This window comes from Pseudonaja textilis, chromosome 2, assembly GCF_049901715.1.
Source record: "Pseudonaja textilis isolate UNSWEBS1 chromosome 2, rPseTex1.2, whole genome shotgun sequence".
Classification (NCBI taxonomy): domain Eukaryota; kingdom Metazoa; phylum Chordata; class Lepidosauria; order Squamata; family Elapidae; genus Pseudonaja; species Pseudonaja textilis.
Window position 1 is genome coordinate 1690110 of NC_141991.1, and position 22643 is coordinate 1712752.

The 22643-nt window shown below is 40.4% G+C and overlaps 2 protein-coding genes across 2 annotated transcripts in view; both read right to left on the reverse strand.

Annotated features, from left to right (window-relative positions):
• LOC113452056 (uncharacterized) overlaps nucleotides 1-8865 on the reverse strand; it is a 36682-nt gene extending 27817 nt beyond the window's left edge. Inside the window, exon 1 of the mRNA XM_087928391.1 lies at nucleotides 8785-8865. The gene's annotated coding sequence lies outside the window, so the exon portion shown is untranslated. The remainder of the gene's footprint in view (nucleotides 1-8784) is intronic.
• Nucleotides 1-22643, reverse strand: part of LOC113452067 (uncharacterized) — a 60520-nt gene that overhangs the window by 27817 nt on the left and 10060 nt on the right. The window contains 3 exon segments of the mRNA XM_087922954.1: nucleotides 11611-11641; nucleotides 11831-11966; nucleotides 17117-18861. Coding sequence (XP_087779080.1) covers nucleotides 11611-11641; nucleotides 11831-11966; nucleotides 17117-18861 — 1912 coding nt within the window.

Sequence of the window (22643 nt, forward strand, 5' to 3'; positions counted from 1 at the left end):
TAAAATAAATTAAAAGGGACCAGATGAATATATAGAGCAGTAAGTTAAGATTGTTAAAAATAATAATAGATATATTAAATAATGGCTATAAGAAAATGTGATTCTTGTTATATTGGTAAGAAAAGTATTAATTATAATTGTAAGCACAAGATATATATATCTATATATATATCTAGTTGACACACGTTTGAAATGAAATGGGATTATTGTAAAATACAAAATATTTTTTAAAATAATAATAATAAAAAAGAACAGAATAGAATTGGAAGGGACCTTGGAAATCGTCTAATCCAGCCCTTGCTCAAGCAGAAGGCCCTATACTATGTCAGACAAGTGGTTGTCTCATCTCTTCTGAAAAGCCTCAAATGGGGAGACTGGTTGGCGGCACGGCGGGAATGGCTGAAAAATAGTGGAGCTCCGCCGAGCTCTGTGAAAACCAGCCAGTATCTGCTGGGAGACCCGAAAGCAGAGGTCTCCAAACTTGACAACTTGAAGACTTGTGGACTTCAATTCCCAGAATTCTCCAGCCAGCTATGGGAGTTGATGTCCATAAGTCTTCAAGCTGCCAAGTTTGGGGACCCCTGCCCTACAGAGTCAAAACCGCCCTGAAGAGGTGATGAAGGAAGGAGAGGTGTGTTGGGTATATTGATACACCAACTAGGTTTGGGTGAATAAATATATGAACCTAGGTTTAAGTGTTTGTAGCTTTAAGCACCAAACTGCAATGTAATTAGATAATTAAGGGTGCGGATACAAGCAGCAATAAAAGGCAGTGAGAGAAATGTAACACTCCCTGGTCTGGTCTCTGGTCTGGTCCCTGGTCTCTCTGCTCTCTGCTGCCTGCTGTTTACTCCTGTTTGAGACGTCTGCTTGTTATTGCTTGTTGGCTACTGTGCTGGATACCGTTTTACTGAACAAAAGGACTGTTTACTTGGTTAGCTGATATCCTGTGAATACTCAGCGTTGTCTTCGAGAGAAAGGTATCGGGAGGAGAAGATGTACAAGCAGATAAAGACATTGTACTGACTAGTTAATGGACTAGGTTACTGGATGGATATATTGGAAAATGACATATGGACTAATGACAATGCTTAAACTCTAAATGAATTAAATAACTATTTAAAACTACAAACAGTGTTTTTGTCTCCAGTGTGTGTATACTCTTGGGCCCAGCCTCTCTCACGTGGCTGCCTGGCTTGACTGCTGCTGTGCACTCTGCTTGGGGTTTGTCCCAAACACTAACATTGGTTATGGGCCCAGTGAGCACAGTCTAACTAACCAGGTTATAGCAGTGAGAGTTGGTGTGGGTTGCATATTACTGTAAAAACAAACTGTTTGTTAAATAGTTATATATCTGAAGAGCAATGGCACAAGTAAATTTGCCAAATCTTTCCATGATATCCAGACTAGATGGAACAAACTATGTTTCATGGTCAATGAAATGTAGTTTACTTTCTACGAAGAGAAGGTTTGTGGGACATAATAACAAACCCACCAGATGTATCTAACTTAGATCCTACTGTTGAAGAGGATGCCAAAAAGATACAAGACTATGAACGAAAGAATGAGCAGGCTTTGTGCATCATAGGACTGACTCTCTCTGACCAGCAACTCATTCATATCCGTGGAGAGGAAAATGCTGCAAACTGCTGGGAGAGTCTCAGGAAGATTTATGTTCGAGACAGTGTAGGAGCTCATATCAATCTTACACGGAAGCTGTTTAGAACACATCTTGAGAAGAATGGAGACATGTTAACTCATTTAAACTGTATGAAAAGCATTTTTCAGGAATTACAAGAAAAAGAGCTTATCTTTAATGAGTTGCAACAAGTATACATCATACTGTCTTCATTGGATCAAGCTATGATGATTTTGTGACTGCTTTAGAAGTATTGCCAAAAGACAGTTTATCAGTAACTGAGATTACCGGCAGGCTATTAGAAGAAGCCAGAAGAAGGTGTGAACGTGACTAGCTGAGAGAAGATAAGCCTAATAAAGAAGAGAAATTATCTTCAAGGCTTGAAAGAAACCAACTTAGTAAAGTAAAGCACCCGGAAGAAGAGAATTTATTCGACGGGCATACACAATTAAAAGTGTTTTAATTGTGGAGGCAGAGGACATTTGGCAAGATTCTGCAGAAAAGAAAAAGTCAGAATGTAAAAAGCCAAAGAAATCCTTTGAACTAGCCACGCTTAGCAACTGTGATGTGAAGAATGATTTATGGGGTGGACAGCGGTGCATCCCACTGCATCACGAGAGATAAGACAAAGTTTATAAAAATGTCTACAAGCTCTCAACATATATCACTCGCGAATGGCTGGCACCTCAAGGCCAAGGGTGAAGGTATTGCATACTGTCCATGTTTAAACCAGAATATAAAAATGTTGTATGTACCACAGTTAAAGATGAACTTGCTTTCTGTGAGAGTATTAGATAAACTAGGTTATGTAGTTACATTTAAGGATAATAAGTGCATACTTGAAAAGATAACAAAAGGGTAACTGCAGCTTTAAATGGAGCATTGTATGTCTTACATGATAGTAAGAAAGGGGAGGCACAGACTGTATTTAACAATATAAAGCCTCATAATGAATGTATCCATTTATTGCATAGGCGTTTGGGGCATGTAAATTTTAAAATGCTAAAACGTACAGTAGAGTTATCTGAAGGAATAAGGTTAAAACCCTGTGATAAATATTTATGTTGTAATGTCTGCTGTGAAGATAAGAGTAAAATATTGCCTGCAAATAGGCTAAATGGTTTCAAAACTAAAGAACCTTTAGAAGTAGTATTTGCAGACATTATAGGTCCAAAGAAACCCAGTATGGGGGTGCTCGATATATACTGAGCATTATGGACCATTACTTCTAGATATGGGTTTTGCTACCTAATGAAAAGCAAAACTGAAACATATCAACATTTCTTCAACTGGTTAAAGTTTGCAGAAAGAAAGACTAAACGGCAACTGATAACCCTGGTGACAGATAATGGTACGGAATTTGTTAACAGCAAATTCCAGAATAGATTAAAGGTAGCTGGAATAGAGCACAAGAAATCTGCACCATACAGACCACAACACAACGCATTTATAGAGAGAAGAGGCCAAACACTACAGGCAATGGTTAGATCAATGTTAACTGATTCTGGATTACCTGATTCTGTGTGGGGGGAGGCTGCAATGTGTGCTAATAACACATTGAACAACGTGGTTAACTCAACTACTGGTGAAATACCATTCACCATGTGGCATGGCAGGAAGCCTGATTTGAGTTACCTGCACACATTTGGTGCACCAGCATGGGTGCATATCCCTACACAACTCAGGCGTAAAGGGCAACACAGAGCTAAACAATTCTTCTTCATTGGTTACCAAGCTAACCATAGGGCATATAGATTTTGGGAGAAAGGCACATCTAAGGTGTTATGTAGTGCCAATGCCCAATTTCTAGAGCACGTAAGATGGGATAAGTTAGAACAGGATAACAATAAAGAAGTGATTATTGAATTCTATAGAAATCCCATTCATTATCCCTGTAACTTTAAGAATAAAGTAAAAAGAGAAATACAGGAAGAAATTGTGCCCATAGAGGAAGAAATAGAACCAATAGCTGAGCAAGATGAGGAACATGAACAGGTAGTAACTCAAAAAAGTCCTCATACAAGCCCTGTAATTCCCAGAAGAACTACACGAGTATCTAGACCGCCTGATAGATACCAGGCTAACACAGTGTGCCAGGTTAATAGAGTTCCATATACTGTGGATGAAATTAAAAGGTATCCTTCTAAAGATAAGGAAAGTTGGTATGCAGCAATGAATAAGGAATTGAAATCCTTGAAGGATATGAAAGTGTATGAAAATGCGAGATTACCTGTTGGTATAAAACCCATTGGCTGCAAATGGATTTTTAAGATAAAAACTGATAAGGATGGAAATATAATCCATAAGGCAAGATTAGTAGCCCAAGGTTTTAGACAAAGTGCCAATGACTATGATGAAGTATTTGCACCTAGTCTTAAGGCAGCAACGTTAAGGGCAGCTTTAGTGTGGGCAGCAAGCAAGAAATATATAGTTAACCATTTAGATGTGGAAACTGCTTACTTGCATGCTCCACTAAGACATACTGTATATATGAAAAAGCCTATTGGATTTAAAGGTGAAAATAATAATGATTGTTGGTTGTTAAAAAAGAGCCTCTATGGTCTTAAACAATCTGGCTATGAATGGAACCAGTATATTGTAAAGGAACTGAACAATATAGGGTTTAAAGCTGGTTTAGCCGATCCATGTCTATTTAAAAGGGAGACAAATGGGAAAATATCATTATTATTATTATTCACTGATGATATTGCTTTGATTACTGAGACTAATGATGAAGCAAATAAAATAATAGCATCATTAGCTAAGAAAATAAAAATCAAGCAATTAGGGAGATAAAGAAATATCTAGGTTTGAATATACTGAAAACACAGAAAGGTTTTAAGATATCTCAGGAAGATAAGATATCTAAATTGCTAATAGATTATAAGATGGAACTTTGTAAGCCTGCAAAGACTCCAATGAGTCAGGATATTTGCAAAATGGATGCTCAAAGTCCCAAGTTTGATAAGGCAATATATCAATCTTTGATTGGTAGCTTATCATACATTAGCAATTGGTCAAGGCCAGATATAGCTTATAGTATTAATCAGCTGGCACGACATAATAATGATCCGCTTCAATGTCATTGGATAGCATTGAAGAGAATCTTAAGATATCTTAAAGGAATATTACACCATGCACTGTATCTAGAACCAAAAGGTGATCTCATACTGAGTGCTTATGCAGATGCTAGTTTTGCATCAGAAAGAGACACAAGAAAGTCGACTTCAGGAACAGCCATAATGCTGGGTAAGACATTAATAGGTTGGAAGTCAATTAGACAACAGCATATAAGTTTGTCTACTATGGAGGCAGAATTCTCCTGTTTATCGTTATTATGTACTGAATTAATTATGTATAAACAAATGATGAATGATATGGGTATAACTGTAAATTATCCTATAATTGTACATGAAGATAATCAGGCAGCAATTCAAATGGCCACAAATATTGCAGTAAAAACTAGGAGCAAGCATACGGATTTAAGGTACCTAAACGTTAGACAATCTGTAAAGTGTAAAATGATACAGCTGGAGTACTGCATGTCGGAGGACAATATAGCTGATAATTTTACTAAAGCCCAAGGTGCCATTAAGCACCTAGAGAGTTGTGAAAAGTATGGGTTTAAATTGTAAGGGTATTATATATTTATATCACCCAAAAGGGGAGAATGTTGGGTATATTGATACACCAACTAGGTTTGGGTGAATAAATATATGAACCTAGGTTTAAGTGTTTGTAGCTTTAAGCACCAAACTGCAATGTAATTAGATAATTAAGGGTACGGATGAAGCAGCAATAGAAGGCAGTGAGAGAAATGTAACACTCCCTGGTCTGGTCTCTGGTCTGGTCCCTGGTCTCTCTGCTCTCTGCTGCCTGCTGTTTACTCCTGTTTGAGACGTCTGCTTGTTATTGCTTGTTGGCTACTGTGCTGGATACCGTTTCTACTGAACAAAAGGACTGTTTACTTGGTTAGCTGATATCCTGTGAATACTCAGCGTTGTCTTCGAGAGAAAGGTATCGGGAGGAGAAGATGTACAAGCAGATAAAGACATTGTACTGACTAGTTAATGGACTAGGTTACTGGATGGATATATTGGAAAATGACATATGGACTAATGACAATGCTTAAACTCTAAATGAATTAAATAACTATTTAAAACTACAAACAGTGTTTTTGTCTCCAGTGTGTGTATACTCTTGGGCCCAGCCTCTCTCACGTGGCTGCCTGGCTTGACTGCTGCTGTGCACTCTGCTTGGGGGTTTGTCCCCAAACACTAACAAGGTGATTCAATGATCCTGAGGAAACCACAATTTCCTTGTTAGGTCTTTTTTTTTTTTGTAAAAAGTTTTTTATTTTTATCTTTTACAAGTATCTCTTTTGGTGAACAATGTGGTTCCAGGTTTTTACATTTCCATACAAACATGTCCATAATTACATATTTATCTTTCATATTCAGTTTCTTATTATATCATTTCATTTTCCATTTTCTGTAAATTTTCACGCTTATTTTGTTCATTTTCAATTCCTTTCTTAACTTATTCCATTTTTCTTTAATTATACTCATATCTTTTTTATATAACATCTTAAAATTCTCATATTCTTAATTTATGTACATTATACTTTTATCGGTCATATTTGCAATTTCATCACATACTCTTATTTCATTATTAAATATATTCCATCTTAGTTTTAATAATTCCAAACATTTCCCCCTTAATAGCCCATTTGAGTGCACCACCCTTTTGTCTTATACATCATTCAGTTTACTTCCCTTTAACTCATATTAAAAATTACCATAATATAATCATGTAAGATAATCATTTGAGATAACTTCCAACTTTTATTCTAAAGATCTAACCCAAGTAAAAGAATCTCAAAGAATAATCTCCAAACATTAAGAAAGCAGCTACTGGATACATGAAGATTAGACTCAGATGCGAGGGATTCAAACTGCTGACTTTTGTGATCTACAAGATCAGCATCTTAACCACTGAGCCACCGTGTCCCTTATTATTGTTGTTAACGTTGTTTAAAAAGTATATTGACCCAGTCAATATGCTGTCATAAAAAATATGTATGGTTGTTAAAGGAAAATTACAAATAAAACATATCTGAAAAGCCTCAAGTGATGAAGCACCAAACTCTAAAGGCCATCCTTTCTTCTGGTTAATTGTTCTCCCCATGAGGAAATTTCTCACTGCTTCCATAGTATTATGAGGTGAAATAGCAGCCAAGTACTGCTAACACAATTCCATTGATCAATTGTATCATCAGCAAGTATAACTACATCTATAAAAGCTGAAATTGTAGGAGTTTGCTGATCTCTGGCATTGAGGTGTGTGTTAACACAGTGACAAAAAATAAAGAATCAGCAATTATCTTAGAAAAGGAACTATTGCCGCCCATTGATTTGGGAAGGTTTAACAAGCCAATTCTGAACAATTTAAAATCCATCATTCTACAGCGAGGATGAGCGGGAAACATTCAAAACAGTTGCCAGTCTTCGCAGGAGTGGACATTCAAGAAAATTCTCCCTAAGGCCAGATGATGCAATGGCCAGAGAAATTGCAAAAACACCCAAGGAATTCTATTTCCAATATTACAGGCTTCAGTTAGCATGTTAAATGTTAAGATTCATGACAGTGCAAGTAGAAAAAGACTGAGCAAGTATGGTTTGTTTGGAAGGGTTAGCAGGGGAAAGTCTCTTCTCTCTAAAAAGGTCATAGCAGCATGGCTGAGGTTTGCAAAGTTGCATCTGAACAAATCACAGGACTTCTGAAACACTTGTCCTTTGCACAGACGAGACCAATAACTAAAGCTAGGCTGACATGGGATTATGCAACAGGACAATGATCGCAGAACACATCAGGAAATCTACAACAGGATGGCTGAAAAAGAAAAGAACCAAGGTGTTTTTATAATTTCTATATTTCTATATCTTATCTGTCAAGTGCCAGCTGCCTCTTATGTAATGAAGCAAAAGCAAAGAAATGTGGTTGGAAAAGCCCTTTTTTCCTGCTTTTTCAACGGCAGCTGTGTTGCGCAAAGCAGCAGTGGTTGAAAAAGCAGGAAATAAAGGTCAGGTAAGAGCCCAGGCGGGTGGGCAAGCCAACACAGCAGCAGACATAGAACCAGTTCTATGTATGCTCTCTGTCTGCTGCTCTTCAGAACTACCGGTTCTAAGAGGTGAACAAACTGGTAGAATCCCATCCCTAGTTCTGGGTTCCTTCCTCCTTCAGAGGGACCCATCTTTATTCAGATGAATAAATGTGTGGGCTTATCAACACACCCACACTTGGACTCTTGTCTTTTTTTTTTTTACCAAGCCACACCTCTCAGTCTGCATGACACTAACTTTACAGATGTGGGGCTTTAACTGATGAAATGGTGCCTCAAGCCTCTGCAAGGTTGGAAGCACCAGTTTTGCCCATGGAAGCCCTGAGCTCCAAGTAAGGGCAGAAAGTATTTTCCACAATCCCTTTGGTGACATCTCAATTGAAGTAGTCCTCACTTACTGACTGCAATTGGGATTGGCATCTGTGTCACTAAGCAATCTGATCAATAGCTATTTTTTAAAAAAGTGCTGCATTAAGCACAGTTGAACCTAGTTAATACTATTGGGGGAACCAATATGGAAACATGGTGCTTGTAAGCTAGAAATGGAAGTAAAACAAAACAACAATAACCTTAAAAAAACCTAAAACAATAACCTAAAAAAGTCCGATCTTGTTGCCCAGAAAACATCAGGTCGACTACAGAATAATTGAGTTTTTGGGGGGACCTTGGAGGTCTTCTGGTCCATTCCCTGTTCAGGCAGGAGACCCAATTCCATTCCGAACAAACGGCTGTCCAATCTCCTCCGAAGACCCTCCAGTCACGGAGCCCCCACAACCTCTGGAGGGGAGCCATTCCCAAAGGATCCACCGTCGCTTGAAAGAGGCTTTTTAGATCTTCCCCCCAGCAGAGAATTGCAGCCACCAGTTTCATAGCCTGCAGCCCCAGCGGGCTCCGATCTGGGGAGGGAAGGAACCTGCAGCTGACACGCTTCAGCCCAGTTGCTTCTCTGCTCCCAGGCCGCGGAGGGAACCGAACAGCCCGACTTGCTCTCGGACTCTCCTCCCACCTGCTGCCCCCACCTCACCTGCCAGCCGCTGCTTCGATCCGTGGAAAAGCACAGAAACCTCTCTGCGCACCACCTTCCTTCCATGAGATATCCGGAAGAGGAAGTTCCCCGAGCTTCTCCACTCCTCCCATCCTTTCTAGCAATGCAGTACTCAATGGTTTAAACCGGCTTTTTTTAAGCTCAAGCGCAGATGGCACTACTGAATTGATGCCTTTCTAGGCACAGATGTGGCCTGACCGCCATCTAGTGACAGGAGGTGGAAAAACACGCTTTGTTCAGCCTCTACCAAGCATTTGGAAGATGTTTTCATCTCTATATATAAAAACGAAAAACCACTCATGCGGCATCACAACATCTCCAGAACCCCATAAAGCCTACAAACTTAAAATATGGCACGTATGTTCCTATCGGCTTCTAGATGCTTGCTAAGAAAGCATGTTTTGAAATGACCATCGGATCATTAGTATTTCTTATGCAGAAATTATTTAACAAACTCTGGTGCTAAGGAGTTCTACTCCCCCTCCCCACCTGAAAAGAACTCTGTTCCAACTGCCAGTTGCCTCCCATTCCGTTACCTCAGTTCCACCTATGGAACTGCTTCCGATTAGAAAATAGGGCAGAATAGAAAACAAAACTGCATAAAATAGAAAATAGAATAGGGATTAGAACAGAACATAAAAGGGAACCGAATACAATAGAATCATAGAGCTGGAAGGCACCTCAGAGGTCATCCAGTCCAACCCCCTGCTCATATTACCAAGCACAACCTTTTTTATCTGCTGGATTTAGGAGCATCCTAAGAAGATGCTAGAATCCTCCTAACCTAGGATAAATTGGAGTAAGAAATGGAGGGAAATAATAAAGGAAAGAGTGGGGGATTAAGAGAAAGGACCAGAAAATGAGGGGATGTAGAAAGCAAACAAAATGAAAAGAAATTACACAGTTAGGAGAGCTAGAGATAATGATTAGATGAAGAACAGGAAGGGGGTTCTGCAAGGTAATGTGTTGTGATATATAAGAATTCAGATTTTAAAATGGAAGAGATTGGAACTGATATATTTTGTTTGACTTTTTTTTAAATAAAAAAATTATTTGGGTTTTCACAAAACATAATATAAATAAATTTTCTTTTTTTGAGAATAGTATGGTCCTGGGTTATCACTTCTCCATACAGACACAAATTCAATTTCATATTCATCTTTGTGTTCTATTCCATATCTTATTGCTACTTTAACATTTTCTCAATAATTTTCCCTTCCCTTAGTTTTCTCAATCTTACTTTTAATTATCTCATTCCTTTCTAAATTCAGTATATATATATATATCTTTTTCTAAGTTTCAATACCTTTCTAGTCATCGTATTTATACTTTTGTCTGTCCTGTTTCATATTTTATTTCATATTCTGTTCCTTCAGAACTCTGGGATGCAGTCTGCCTAGATCCAGTGATTTGAATTGGTCTAGAGGAGACAGGTATTCTTTTACCTTATTTTTCCAAATTCTAATTTGCATTCCTAACCTGGCACATGGTTCTGTTTTTGGTAAATTGTGTCATGCTTTCTTTTTGGATGAGAACACTTGTATAGTATCTACTTTGTACCTTCTCCCCGCTTCTTATACTCCTGTGAATTAGCAGCAGTTGTCTGAGTCTCCTAGGATCCACATGCTGCCGACTTGGGAGACATTTTCCCCTCACCTCTTTAGTCATGGAGTTTGCATATCTCCCAAGGCCAGTGCCAGGGTTCCAAAAGATGCCCTAATTAAATCATGAGCCTCAAACCAAGCTTCAAAAGAAGTCCAGTTATTTATTAGAAGCTTCATGGTGGCACGAACTAGGTGGAACCAACTCTGACCTCAGTTAATTCGGGCTTTGCCTCTGACCCTGTTTCCCCCTCCCCCAATATGTGTCTTCAGTCACATTCCCCAACGAAGCAAATTTGTGGGTTGTAAAAGTCAATCCCTCCAGCTACTGTGGGTTTCTGTGGAGGTGACCTCAGTGTACCAATTGGAATGTGCCTTGATTTGACTGAGATGCCAGCTCCTTGATGTACCTCCGAAGTTCGCTTTCCCATCCCCCTTGCCTATGGCAACACGAGAGCAGGTCAGGGATGCTTTGTGAGTTGACAGCCAATTTCTTCAGTCTGAGCATAGGGAGGGTATAGGATAGGATGGATATAATGCTGGGCTAGGAGTACGGAGGTACACTTTGTGTTCTCCGCTCAGTCATGGAATGTCCCCAATGAATATCCACACAGACCATAGAGTTACATTCACTAGCAAACTTCTGAGATCAAGCTGAATTGGACCAGACTGGTCACAGGGGGAAGAATCAGGCAGGGATTTCTGGACCAGTGAGTCAAGGTGTTTACATTCCCTGACCATTTCTCACAGAGCACATAGTTAGAATTCTTTATTGGCCAAGTGTGGTTGGACACACAAGGAGTTTGTTTTGGTGCATATGTTCTCAGTGTGCACAAAAGAAAAGATACATTTGTCAAGAGTCAAGAATCATAAAGTACAACACTTAATAATAGTCATAGGGTACAATAAGCAATCAAACCATACTAGGAGATGGTCAATATAAATCATAAGGATACAAGCAACAAGGTTACAGTCATACAGTCACAAGTGGGAGTGGAGGGGTGATAAGGAGTGATGAGAAGATTAATAGTAATAGTAATGAGAGGCTGGCAGTGGTTCACATGTGCCACCCTGCCTCCCCAAAAGAGCAGCAGTGGAAGGCACAGGACAAGAGACAGGAGCGAGAACTGCTGCCAGTTTTTTGCCCCCGGTGACGGCAGGAGCAGTGGGCAAGCCAGTGTTTGCTGGCGGGGTGGTCAACTACCCCATGTTCGATCTGGCCGGCATGCTGGAACCTGGAAGAGCAAGGGGAGCAGAACTGCCAGCCAGAACGGGTGGGCTGGGACTTTCCTTCCTCCCTGCCCGAGTCGGCTTCTTGCACCTCTGCCACCGCTCACAGTTCTTTTTCCTGTTTCTCATCCTGTTGTGGCTGCTGCTGCTACTCTTCTGGGGCAGGGTCTGTCGCTGTTTCTTTTCATTCATACTGGCACATGGTGAAGCCGTTGGGTGAGGGCAGAGGGCAGGACCGGTCGGTCAGGCGAGGCCATCCAGACAATCCCCCAGTGCCCGGAGCTGCAAAGGTGCGGATGGAGAGGAAGCCACTCTCCATCACTGGGAAAACTGGGAACAGGACAGGGCCAGGAGACTCATGGGACCCCACCCCAATCTGAGGGTCTCTTCCCATCTCCCCAAGTTAAAAGGGGTGGGTGCCTCCTGGTCCTCTCCAATACCATCATCTGGGCAGATGAAGCTACCAGCCCTTTTCCAGATCAGCTCCTTCCCTGAAAAAGACTCCTCTGAGGGATTCAGCAGCCCTCCCAACCTCCCCCGCAAGATTTGGAGATTGGGCCCTGGTGGGGGCCTTTGCGGCTGGATGGCATTATGAAAAGAACGCAGATTTTTCTAGACGTTAATTGCGGGGAATTGAGAAATTCGGCGGGGGGGGGCAGCAGTTAATTGGTGGCAGAGTGCGAGGTCAAAGGGGTGATGTGGACAAAGGCTTTGCACTCCGGTTTCTCCCCAATGAGCGGCAAAAGTGTGGGGCAGTGCGAGGCAAGGACTTCAAGGGAGGTGAAGGAGGAGGCGGTCTGTTGCTGGTCGTGGCGGGTGTGGCTTGGTCCAGCTGCCCTGGGTATGAAGGAGCAGGGCCAGGAGAAGCGTTGCACCACGACTGTGTTGGGGTGAGGAGTGAGATGGGAGGTGTAGCTGCAAGATGAGCGTTGGGGGCCTGGGGAGCTGCAAGGGGTGTGTGGTGGGTGCAGTGTTTGTTGCTACAGGCCGAGTGTTTTGGGTGCGAGTATGGGTGGTGGAGCAAGCGGCAGTGGCGGCACCCTGAAAGGGAGGGCAGGAACTCTTGGGGCTGCTTCCCGTAGCTGCCCACTGCCTGCCGCCGGAGTACCTTGGTGAACTTTCTTCATTCTCCTGCCACCTGCTTCTCTGGAGCTTGCCGAATCATTTCGTTCAAGACCAGTGTGTGTGTCATGAGGGAGTGTGTGTGTGTGTGTGTGTGTGTGTGTGTGTGAGAGAGAGAGAGAGAGAGAGAGAGAGAGAGAGAGAGGGAAGAAATAAATAAAAAGAGCAAAAGAAAGAGAGAAAAAGTGTGTGTGTGTGTGTGAGAGAGAGAAAGAAAAGAAAGAGCAAAAAAGAGCAAGAAGGGTAGGGAGAGAAAAAAAGAAAAAGAAACAGAAAAAATGAGCAAAGAAAGAGCAAGAAAGAAAGAGGGAGAGAGAGAAACAAAGAGAAAGAAAAAGAAATAGGAAGGGAGAGAGAGAGATAAAATTCTGTGCTATTATTTTTAATTGTTCCATTGTTTATCATATATTAATATTTTATACTGTCCCTACACCTAGAGTGATTTTACTGCCTTTCTTTTGCCCAGGTATTTTTCAGGGTTAGAATACATGCATTCAATGTCTATAGTCCAGAGCATAAATACATGTGTGTTTAACAGAGTTGAAAGGGACTTTGGAGGTCTTCTAGTCCAACCCCCTGCTCAGGCAGGAAAACTGAGGATGCCAAACCAAGTCGAGGTCCTGGGAAAAGTATCAGCATAACAAAATAACACTTAGAAAGAACTTTTCTAAGAACCCTATACCATTTCAGAGAAATGGCTGTCAAGTGTTTTCTTTAAAACTTCCAGTGATCAAGCACCCAGAACTTTTGGAGATAAAGAATTCCACTGGTTAATTGTTCTCACTGTCAGGAAGTTCCTCCTTAGTTTTAGGTTGCTTCTTTGTTTGTTCAGTTTCCATCCATTGTGTCAGGGCTCCAACAAATCCACCCCTGTTCAAATTATAAGTCTCTAGCCACATCTCTCAGAGTAAAAAAATTTATTAGGAGTGACCATGTTGGCGTTAGCTAGGTGCAGCTGACGCTAAAATACATCATTCCTTTCCCCCTTGACCCTAGTCTTCTCCTCACCCCCTGGATTCTCCAATGGGACACATCCACAGCCAAGAGTCATCGATCATGCTCTCTAGTAATATCCTTGCGTGCCAACAGCTTTGGGCTGCCTAGCAACTATCTGAAGCATTTCAGGAATGCACTGCTTTCCCACACTCCCTTTCTACTGGCAACTAAAAAAACCAAAGAAGTATTTTTTAGTTGACACATTGCTTCTTGTTTGCCTTCTGGTGCTTTGGAAAATACATTGCCCCCCCCCCCTTCTTTCTGGCAGCCCCTTAAAAGTCTGTTGCCTTGGGCAAAGCATGTGAGCCATTTCCTCCTTTCAGTGGTCCATGAAAGTACATCTATAATATGTAGATAATAAAGTCAAAAATGTTGAACAACATTTTTACAGGACTATAGTTAAGTTGAGGCTGGGTGTGACAAGGAATGGCTGGGAGAGGCCAGGTGAGGCACCCCTTGAGAAGAGTGACATTGAGTTGGCCACACCCACCCAGTCACATGACCACCAAGCAACACCCACCCAATAAGCCACGCCCACAGAACTGGTAGTAAAAAAATTTGAACCTGGCCCAAGGAGCCCTTAAATAGTCTACCATGAGGGTCTGGTTACTGCTTCCCATCAGTTCATTGAGAAAATCTCCCTGTTCCTCTGCACAGATATGAGTAATGTGGAAAGGAAATGTTGGGCTGGATTTCTCCGAGGAATGGATTCAGGCCAGGGTCCGTTTCCAAGGAAGGTTTTATTATGGTCAACGGAGCAGAGGTAATTTCCATATACGGCAAGAATGTGTGATGACAATTTCTCAACAGAGAAAAGGGCAGAAGGTGCAATTATATTATTTTTCTCTTTTCAGTTCCTTTCCTGATCCATTATTTGTTTTTGTTGTTTTGTATGTTTTATTAAATTTTTGAACTAAAAAAAGGAATGTGTATCGAAGAGTGGGGCGACTTTGATACATTTTTGCACGCACATCTGTATTACCAACCTTTTTTTCCCAACCTCTGAAATGCCCTTTGGAAACATTTCTCTCACCGTATACAGACAGTCATCTCCTCTTCCCAAGCCCCCCTTTTCTAGCCCTGCTGGGTCTATGACTTTTTTGCTTTGAGCCAATGGAGGCTTCTGTGTATGCCAAGTTACAGAAGCACAAGGCATTTAGCATGGGTGTGCTTGGAAGCATCTCTGGGCAGCACAAAGGAAGCTGGCTCCTTTTGAGGTTCTGACCCATTGAACCTCCTGGGTCCTAAATCCTTGGGAGCCACAGGAAATCAGTCATAAAGTATTGGTATGTAGAGAGGTTTTGATCTCCACTGAGTCACCCCTAAGAATCTATACATCAGCTTTCTGCAAACTATTGCCCTCCAAGTCTTATGCCCAAACTGTTTGGGCATAATAAATCTAACCCCTGTAGAGATTGGGAAGGCTGCTCAGAGGAACTCTTCCTCTAGTGAGATTTAGGCCCTGGAAGGATGCAGATAAGAAAGAATACTATCGAGACGTGGTTTGGAAGCAAGGAGAGTGAATGTTTCCACTAATTTTTCCATGTTTCATTATTCTAAGAGCCTCAGTAGCGCAGTGGTTAGAGTGCAGTACTGTAAATGACTTCTGCTGCAGCCAGCTGCCTGCAATTTGGCAGACTGAATCTCACCAGGCTCAAGGTTGACTCAGCCTTCCATCCTTCCAAGGTGGGTAAAATGAGCTGCCAAATTGTTGGGGGCAATATGCTTCTCTGAACAACCGCTTAGAGAGGGCTGTATAGCACTATAAAGCAGTATATAAGTCTAAGTGATATTGCTATTCTATTGATTGGATGAAGCTGGAAATCATTTGGGGCTCTTCCTAATCTTGAGAAGTTTGCTCAGTAGGAAAAATAGACTTTGGGGAGTTATCTTCCATTCCCACTTCCCTGCAGTTTCCTTGCCAAGGTTTTTTGAAAGCAGATTTCCCCTTTCCAAGGCCTGAGTGGACAGGACAGGCCAAGGTCTCGGAGATGGCTTTATGCCTAAAGCAGGACCAGAAATGAGAGTCTCTCAGGCTCTAGGCTGATGGCCACCAAACTGGGCCTTCTTCCTCCCCACAAAATCTGTCCATTCAGCTGTTCCTGCTACTCCAGCCCCAAATTCAAGGTTGCAGCTTTCAAGATCCAGTATCCTCCAAACAACACATAGTTTACCTTTCAATCTGAGCTTCAAAGTTTGATTCTGAGGAAATGGGCTGTTCTGTCTGAGTGGGAACTTATGGCTTTTCACCCCATCCTGTAGACCATCCCCTCTGACTCTTAGGTTGACTTTGGGAACATTGAAAGGGTTTCTGACTCCTAACCATAAGACTCTGAACCAACTCCATGTGGTCAGCTGTCCAGAACCCATGTGGTTCGGTCGATCAATAAATGGACCTTCTCTTCAATCGGTCTCCAGCCTCCATTTTGTCTCCAGTGCCTTTCTCCCGGTTTGGAACTGGACTTGTATATTTCTTCCAACAGTTGCCTTTATTTAATGTTGCTTGATATCTTTATATAGCCCTTTGAGAGATTCAGAGGCTTTGGGATCATTGCAAGCATTTCCAACTACTAAATATAATAAGATGAGATACGATAAAGATGGTGCACTAAAATGTGACATCAAGGAAAAAGGCAAAATGGATTAAATATATTTTTACTATTTTAAATTTTACAAATTTTGCACACGTTTAAATTCGAAAGAAGTTGGACTTAAGACTCAGGCCAAGAGCCTCCTGGGTTCTCCACACATCAGGCCCGGTCCTGGTTGTTGGATGTCCTTCATGTAATGAGAGCTACTAAAAAAAATTATAACCTGTCTTTCTGAATGGTGTTAGGGCAACAAATCTTGGAATTTTTTGGTGTCTTCCAATCTCAGAAAAATCAGGATCATTCATCTAACTAGCTAAAATATTAGTTTCGCTGCTACAAAAAAATGTTCCTCCCTATATTTGACGGGTAATTTTTTGAAAATAACATTAAGGAGCCCCGAGGGACAAGTGAAAGAACAGGAAACATGTTCTGTTTACAGAAATTCTGACACTTCACTTTATTTGTCTTTTTCAAAAGCTATTCAAGATTCTTACGCAATGCTGTTTTAGAAATTAAACATTATCTACCATACAATTTTTCCCCTCACATCTCCCTACCAAAGTGGGGGGGAGAACCACACAATTATCAGTCCATTGATGCTGCTCTCAGGCCCCAGCTCTCAAAGGGCAACAAGGAGGCAACTCCAAGCAAAAAAGATCACAGCAGGAATTACAAATAAACCTGGAAATCCTGTGGTCAAAACCATAATCCCTTTTCTCCTCAACTCAATCTTCCTATAGGTCTTCTTCATTTACCGCAATCAGGACATTCAGCGTTTCTTTCCTGTGTGGGTCCTCTGGTGTGTCACCAGGTTGGAATTATCACTGAAAGTTTTCCCGCAATCAGGACATTCAAAGAGTTTCTCTCCTGTGTGAGTCCTCTGGTGTCTCACCAGGTTGGAATGTAAACTGAAACTTTTCCCGCAATCAGGACATTCAAAGGGCTTCTCTCCTGTGTGAGTTCTCTGGTGTCTCACCAGACTGGAATTATCACAGAAACATTTCCCACAATCAGGACATTCAAAGGGTTTCTCTCCTGTGTGACTCCTCTGGTGTGTCACTAGGTTGGAACTGTGACGGAAACTTTTCCCACAATCAGGACATTCAAAGGGCTTCTCCCCTGTGTGCGTCCTCTGGTGTACCACCAGGCTGGAATTATCACAGAAACTTTTCCCGCAATCAGGACACCCAAAGGGTTTCTTTCCTGTGTGAGTCCCCTGGTGTTTCAACAGGCTGGAATGAAAACTGAAACTTTTCGCACAATCAGGACATTCAAAGGGTTTCTCTCCTGTGTGAGTCCTCTGGTGTGTCACCAGGTTGGAACTCTGACGGAAACTTTTCCCGCAATCAGGACATTCAAAGGGTTTCTCTCCTGAGTGAGTCCTCTGGTGTGTCACTAGGCTGGAACTGTGACTGAAACTTTTCCCGCAATCAGGACACTCAAAGGGTTTCTCTCCTGTGTGAGTCCTTTGGTGTATCACCAGGCTGGAATGAAAGCTGAAACTTTTCACACAATCAGGACATTCAAAGGGTTTCTCTCCTGTGTGACTCCTCTGGTGTGTCACCAGGTTGGAACTGTTACGGAAACTTTTCCCGCAATCAGGACATTCAAAGGGCTTCTCTCCTGTATGAGTCCTTTGGTGGATCACCAGGCTAGAATTATCACAGAAATTTTTCCCACAATCAGGACATTCTATGGGTTTCTCTCCTGTGTGAGTCCTCTGGTGTGTCACCAGGTGGGAACTCTGCCTGAAACTTTTCCCGCAATCAGGACACTCAAAGGGTTTCTCTCCTGTGTGAGTCCTTTGGTGTATCACCAGGCTGGAATGCCAACTGAAACCTTTACCACAATCAGGACATTCAAAGGGTTTCTTTCCTGTGTGAGTCCTCTGGTGTATCACCAGGCTGGAATTATTACAGAAACTTTTCCCGCAATCAGGACATTCAAAGGGTTTCTCTCCTGTGTGAGTCCTCTGGTGTCTCACCAGGCTGAAATTATGACAGAAACATTTCCCACAAGTAGAACATTCAAATGGTTTCTCTCCTGTGTGAGTCCGCTGGTGTGTCACCAGGTTGGAACTCTGATGGAAACTTTTCCCACAATCAGGACATTCAAAGGGTTTCTCTCCTGTGTGAGTCCTCTGGTGGATCACCAGGCCGGAATTTTGACAGAAACTTTTACCACAATCAGGACATTCAAAGGGTTTCACACCTGTGTGAGTCCTCTGATGTGTCACTAGGTCAGAAGTCTGACTGAAACTTTTCCCACAATCAGGACATTTAAAGGGTTTCTCTCCTGTGTGAGTCCTCTGGTGTTTCACCAGATTGGAACTCTGTCTGAAACTTTTCCCACAATCAAGACATTCAAACGGTTTCTCTCCTGTGTGAGTCCTCTGGTGTGTCACCAGCATGGAATTCTGACGGAAACTTTTCCCACAATCAGGACATTCAAACCGTTTCTCTTTGGTATGAGTCCTAGTGGCCATGCTTGCTAAAGAATTTACCGCATTTGGAGCACTTATGGGATTTTTCTTGGATGGATCTTTCGAAAAACCACAACCGAGTTGTTCTGATCAAAGGTTTTGCCACATTCAGATTATATGTATGGCTTTTCTCCAGTCTGAATCCTCTCATGCATAATCAACTCTGATTTGCAAGTTGTATCTTTCCCACAACTGGCACATCTATGGAGCTTTTCCACAATTAATATTCTTGAGGAGATAAAAAATATGGACTATTCCTTGTTTAGATATGTTTTGATTTACCGGTCATTTTCTTCCTTCCAGAATGAGGCCTGCAACACTGTATGCTCTACGTGGCTTTCCAGTTGACGTTTTTCTCCCCAATGACGTTTTCATTTCCTTCTTTAGCTGAATGGAAAAATAATCTCTATTGACTTCTCATGTAACGTATGCTTGAATTTCACACATTACTTTTCCCAGGTAGAAATCTCTTCTTCCTCTTCTCTTGTTTCTCTCTTACCTCTTGAGGAAGGTGAAGAATTGTGTGGCGCTCTGAAGGAAATGTAAAATGTTTTGATTTCTGGACTGACTTGCTTTGTTATTCAATGTTGCTTGTTATCCTCAGTTGTCCAGAGTGCTCTTATCGCCATCCTCTTCATCTATAAGATTGAAATAAAAGGGCATCTTTAATGATTGCAGAACATGAGGAAAAACAACTATTACATTTTCATTACAATGAAAAATTATGAAATTCAGTTGACTGGATCAATCACAAATTCTTAGCAATGCAAATGATTTTTTTCAAATACAGTCAAGTGAAAAAGAAAGTTCACTCTCTTTCATTTCTATTGTTTTAGGATGTGAGAACCAGAGGAGGGTTTGGGTTACCTACTTGGGAAATATACAGGTATTATCAGGCCACAGTATTAACCTGGATGAAAGAATGGATAACACTGAGAAATAGAAGGTTGTTAACGCTAGAGGGACATGATTTACAACTGGGCTGGCATGCATTTCTATGGTATGGGAGAAGGAAAATATATATTTTCAAAGACATATGGTCAGGAATGCATTGTTATTAGTATGAGAAAAAACTATAGAACAACATAACATGAAGATTCCAGTCTGGCTATCAACAATGGAAGCACTCATACACCCAAATGTTTGTAAAATGGGAAATGAAAAAAGGTGAGTTCAATACTAAACAAGAATTGAATGAACAAGGGCTGTAAATGCATTGGTATTTATATATGCAAATACAATCAAGATATGAAAAAGAGATTAAAGCTGAAGGGATTCATTAGGAGTTGACAGAATTGGATAAAGTACGAATAGGAATAGAATATAAGTTGGAAGATTAAAATATTATATTGCTATTTATTAGTTGTTAAACTAGAAGAACAAGTTAAAAAAAGCAATGATAGGCTAGGCAAAAATGGGATAGGAATTATAAATTAACAATATCAACAGCATACAAAGAATGCTAAGATTTTTTATAGATGGCATTTTGCACCAGCAAAATTAGCTAAGATGTTCAAAGATAAATCAGGTAAATGCTGGAAGTGCCACCAGACACCTGGAACATATTACCATATGTGGTAGTCTTGTATAGAAGCTAAAAGATACTGGACAAAAATACGCATATGGTTGCAAAAAATGATAAAACACACAGATTTGAAACCTGAAATATTTTTATTAAGAATAGTACCTGAAGGTTACAGTAAAGAAAAAACATATTTAATTATACATGTATTAACAGCAGCCAGAATTGTATTTTCTCAGAATTGGAAAAGTGATAAGATACCAATAGAGGGAAAAGTAATTGAGAAAATATTTGAATGTGCAGAGATGAAAAGGTTAACATTGGTAATTAAAGAAAAAGAAGAAATGGAATATTATATGGTATAGAATTTATTTTATGGTTAGAAAATAAAATAAAATGGACCAGATGAATATATAGAGCAATAAGTTAAGATTGTTAAAAATAATAACAGATATATTAAATAATGGCTATAAGAAAATGTGATTCTTGTTATATTGGTAAGAAAAGTATTAATTATACTTGTAAGCACAAGATATATATACCTAGTTGACACACAGTTGAAATGAAATGGGATTATTGTAAAATATCATCTTTTTAAAATAATATTAAAAAAGAACAGAATAGAATTTGGAAGGGAAATCTTCTAATCCAGCCCTTGCTCAAGCAGGAGGCCCTATACTACGTCAGACAAGTGGCTGTCTCATCTCTTCTGAAAAGCCTCAAATGGGGAGACTGGTTGGCGGCATGGTGGCAACGGCTGAAAAACAGTGGAGCTCTGCCGAGCTGAGTGAAAACCAGCTGGTATCTGCTAGGAGACCCGAAAGCAGAGGTCTCCAAACTTGGCAACTTGAAGACTTGTGGACTTCAACTCCCAGAATTCTCCAGCCAGCTATGGGAGTTATTGTCCATAACTCTTCAAGTTGCCGAGTTTGGGGGACCCCTGCCCTACAGAGTCAAAACCGCCTTGGAGAGGTGATGAAGGAAGGAGAAGTGCTTCAATTATCACAAGGACACCACAATTTCCTTGTTAGGTCCGTTTTTTTTGTAAAAAGTTTTTTATTTTTATCTTTTACAAATATCTCTTTTGGTGAACAATGTGGTTCCAGGTTTTTACATTTCCATACAAACATGTCCATAATTACATATTTATCTTTCATATTCAGTTTCTTATCATATCATTGCATTTTTCATTTTCGGTAAATTTTCACAAATATTCTTATATTTTTCACGCTTTTATTCATTTTCAATTCCTTATTCCATTTTTAATTACACTCATGTATTCTTTACATAATATCATAAAATTCTTATATTCTTAATTTACATACATTATACTTTTTTACTTTTTTCCGTCATATTTGCAATTTCATCACATACTCTTATTTCATTATTAAATATATTCCATCTTAGTTTTAATAATTCCAAACATTTCCCCCTTAATAGCCCATTTGAGTGCACCACCCTTTTGTCTTATACATCATTCAGTTTACTCCTGTTTAACTCATATTAAAAATTACCATAATATAATCATGTAAGATAATCATTTGAGATAACTGCCAACTTTTATTCTAAAGATCTAACCCAAGTAAAACAATTTCAAAAAATAATCTCCAAACATTAAGAAAGCAGCTACTGGATACATGGAGAAGGATTAAAGAGTCAGATGCGAGGGATTTAAACTGCTGAATTGCTGACTTTTCTGATCAACAAGATCAGCATCTTAACCACTGAGCCACCGTGTCCCTTATTATTGTTGTTAGCATTGTCTAAAAAGTATATTGACCCAGTCAATATGCTGTCATACAAAATATGTATGGTTGTTAAAGGAAAATTACAAATAAAACATATCTGAAAAGCCTCAAGTGATGGAGCACCAAACCCTAAAGGCCATCCTTTCTGCTGGTTAATTATTCTTCCCATGAGGAAATTTCTCACTGCTTTCATAGTATTATGAGGTGAAATAGCAGCTAAGTACTGCTAACACAGTGCCATTGATCAGTTATATCATCAGCAAGTATAACTACATCTATAAAAGCTGAAAATGTAGGAGTTTGCTGATCTCTGGCATTGAGGTGTGTGTTAACACCGTGGCAAAGAATAAAGGATCAGCAATTATCTTAGAAAAGGAACTCTTGCCACCCATCGATTTGGGAAGGTTTAAAAGGTCAATTCCAAACAATTTAAAATCCATCATTCTACAGTGAGGAAGATTATTCACAAGTGGGAAACATTCAAAACAATTGCCAATCTTCTCAGGAGTAACATCCAAGAAAATTCTCCCTGAGGCCAGACAATGC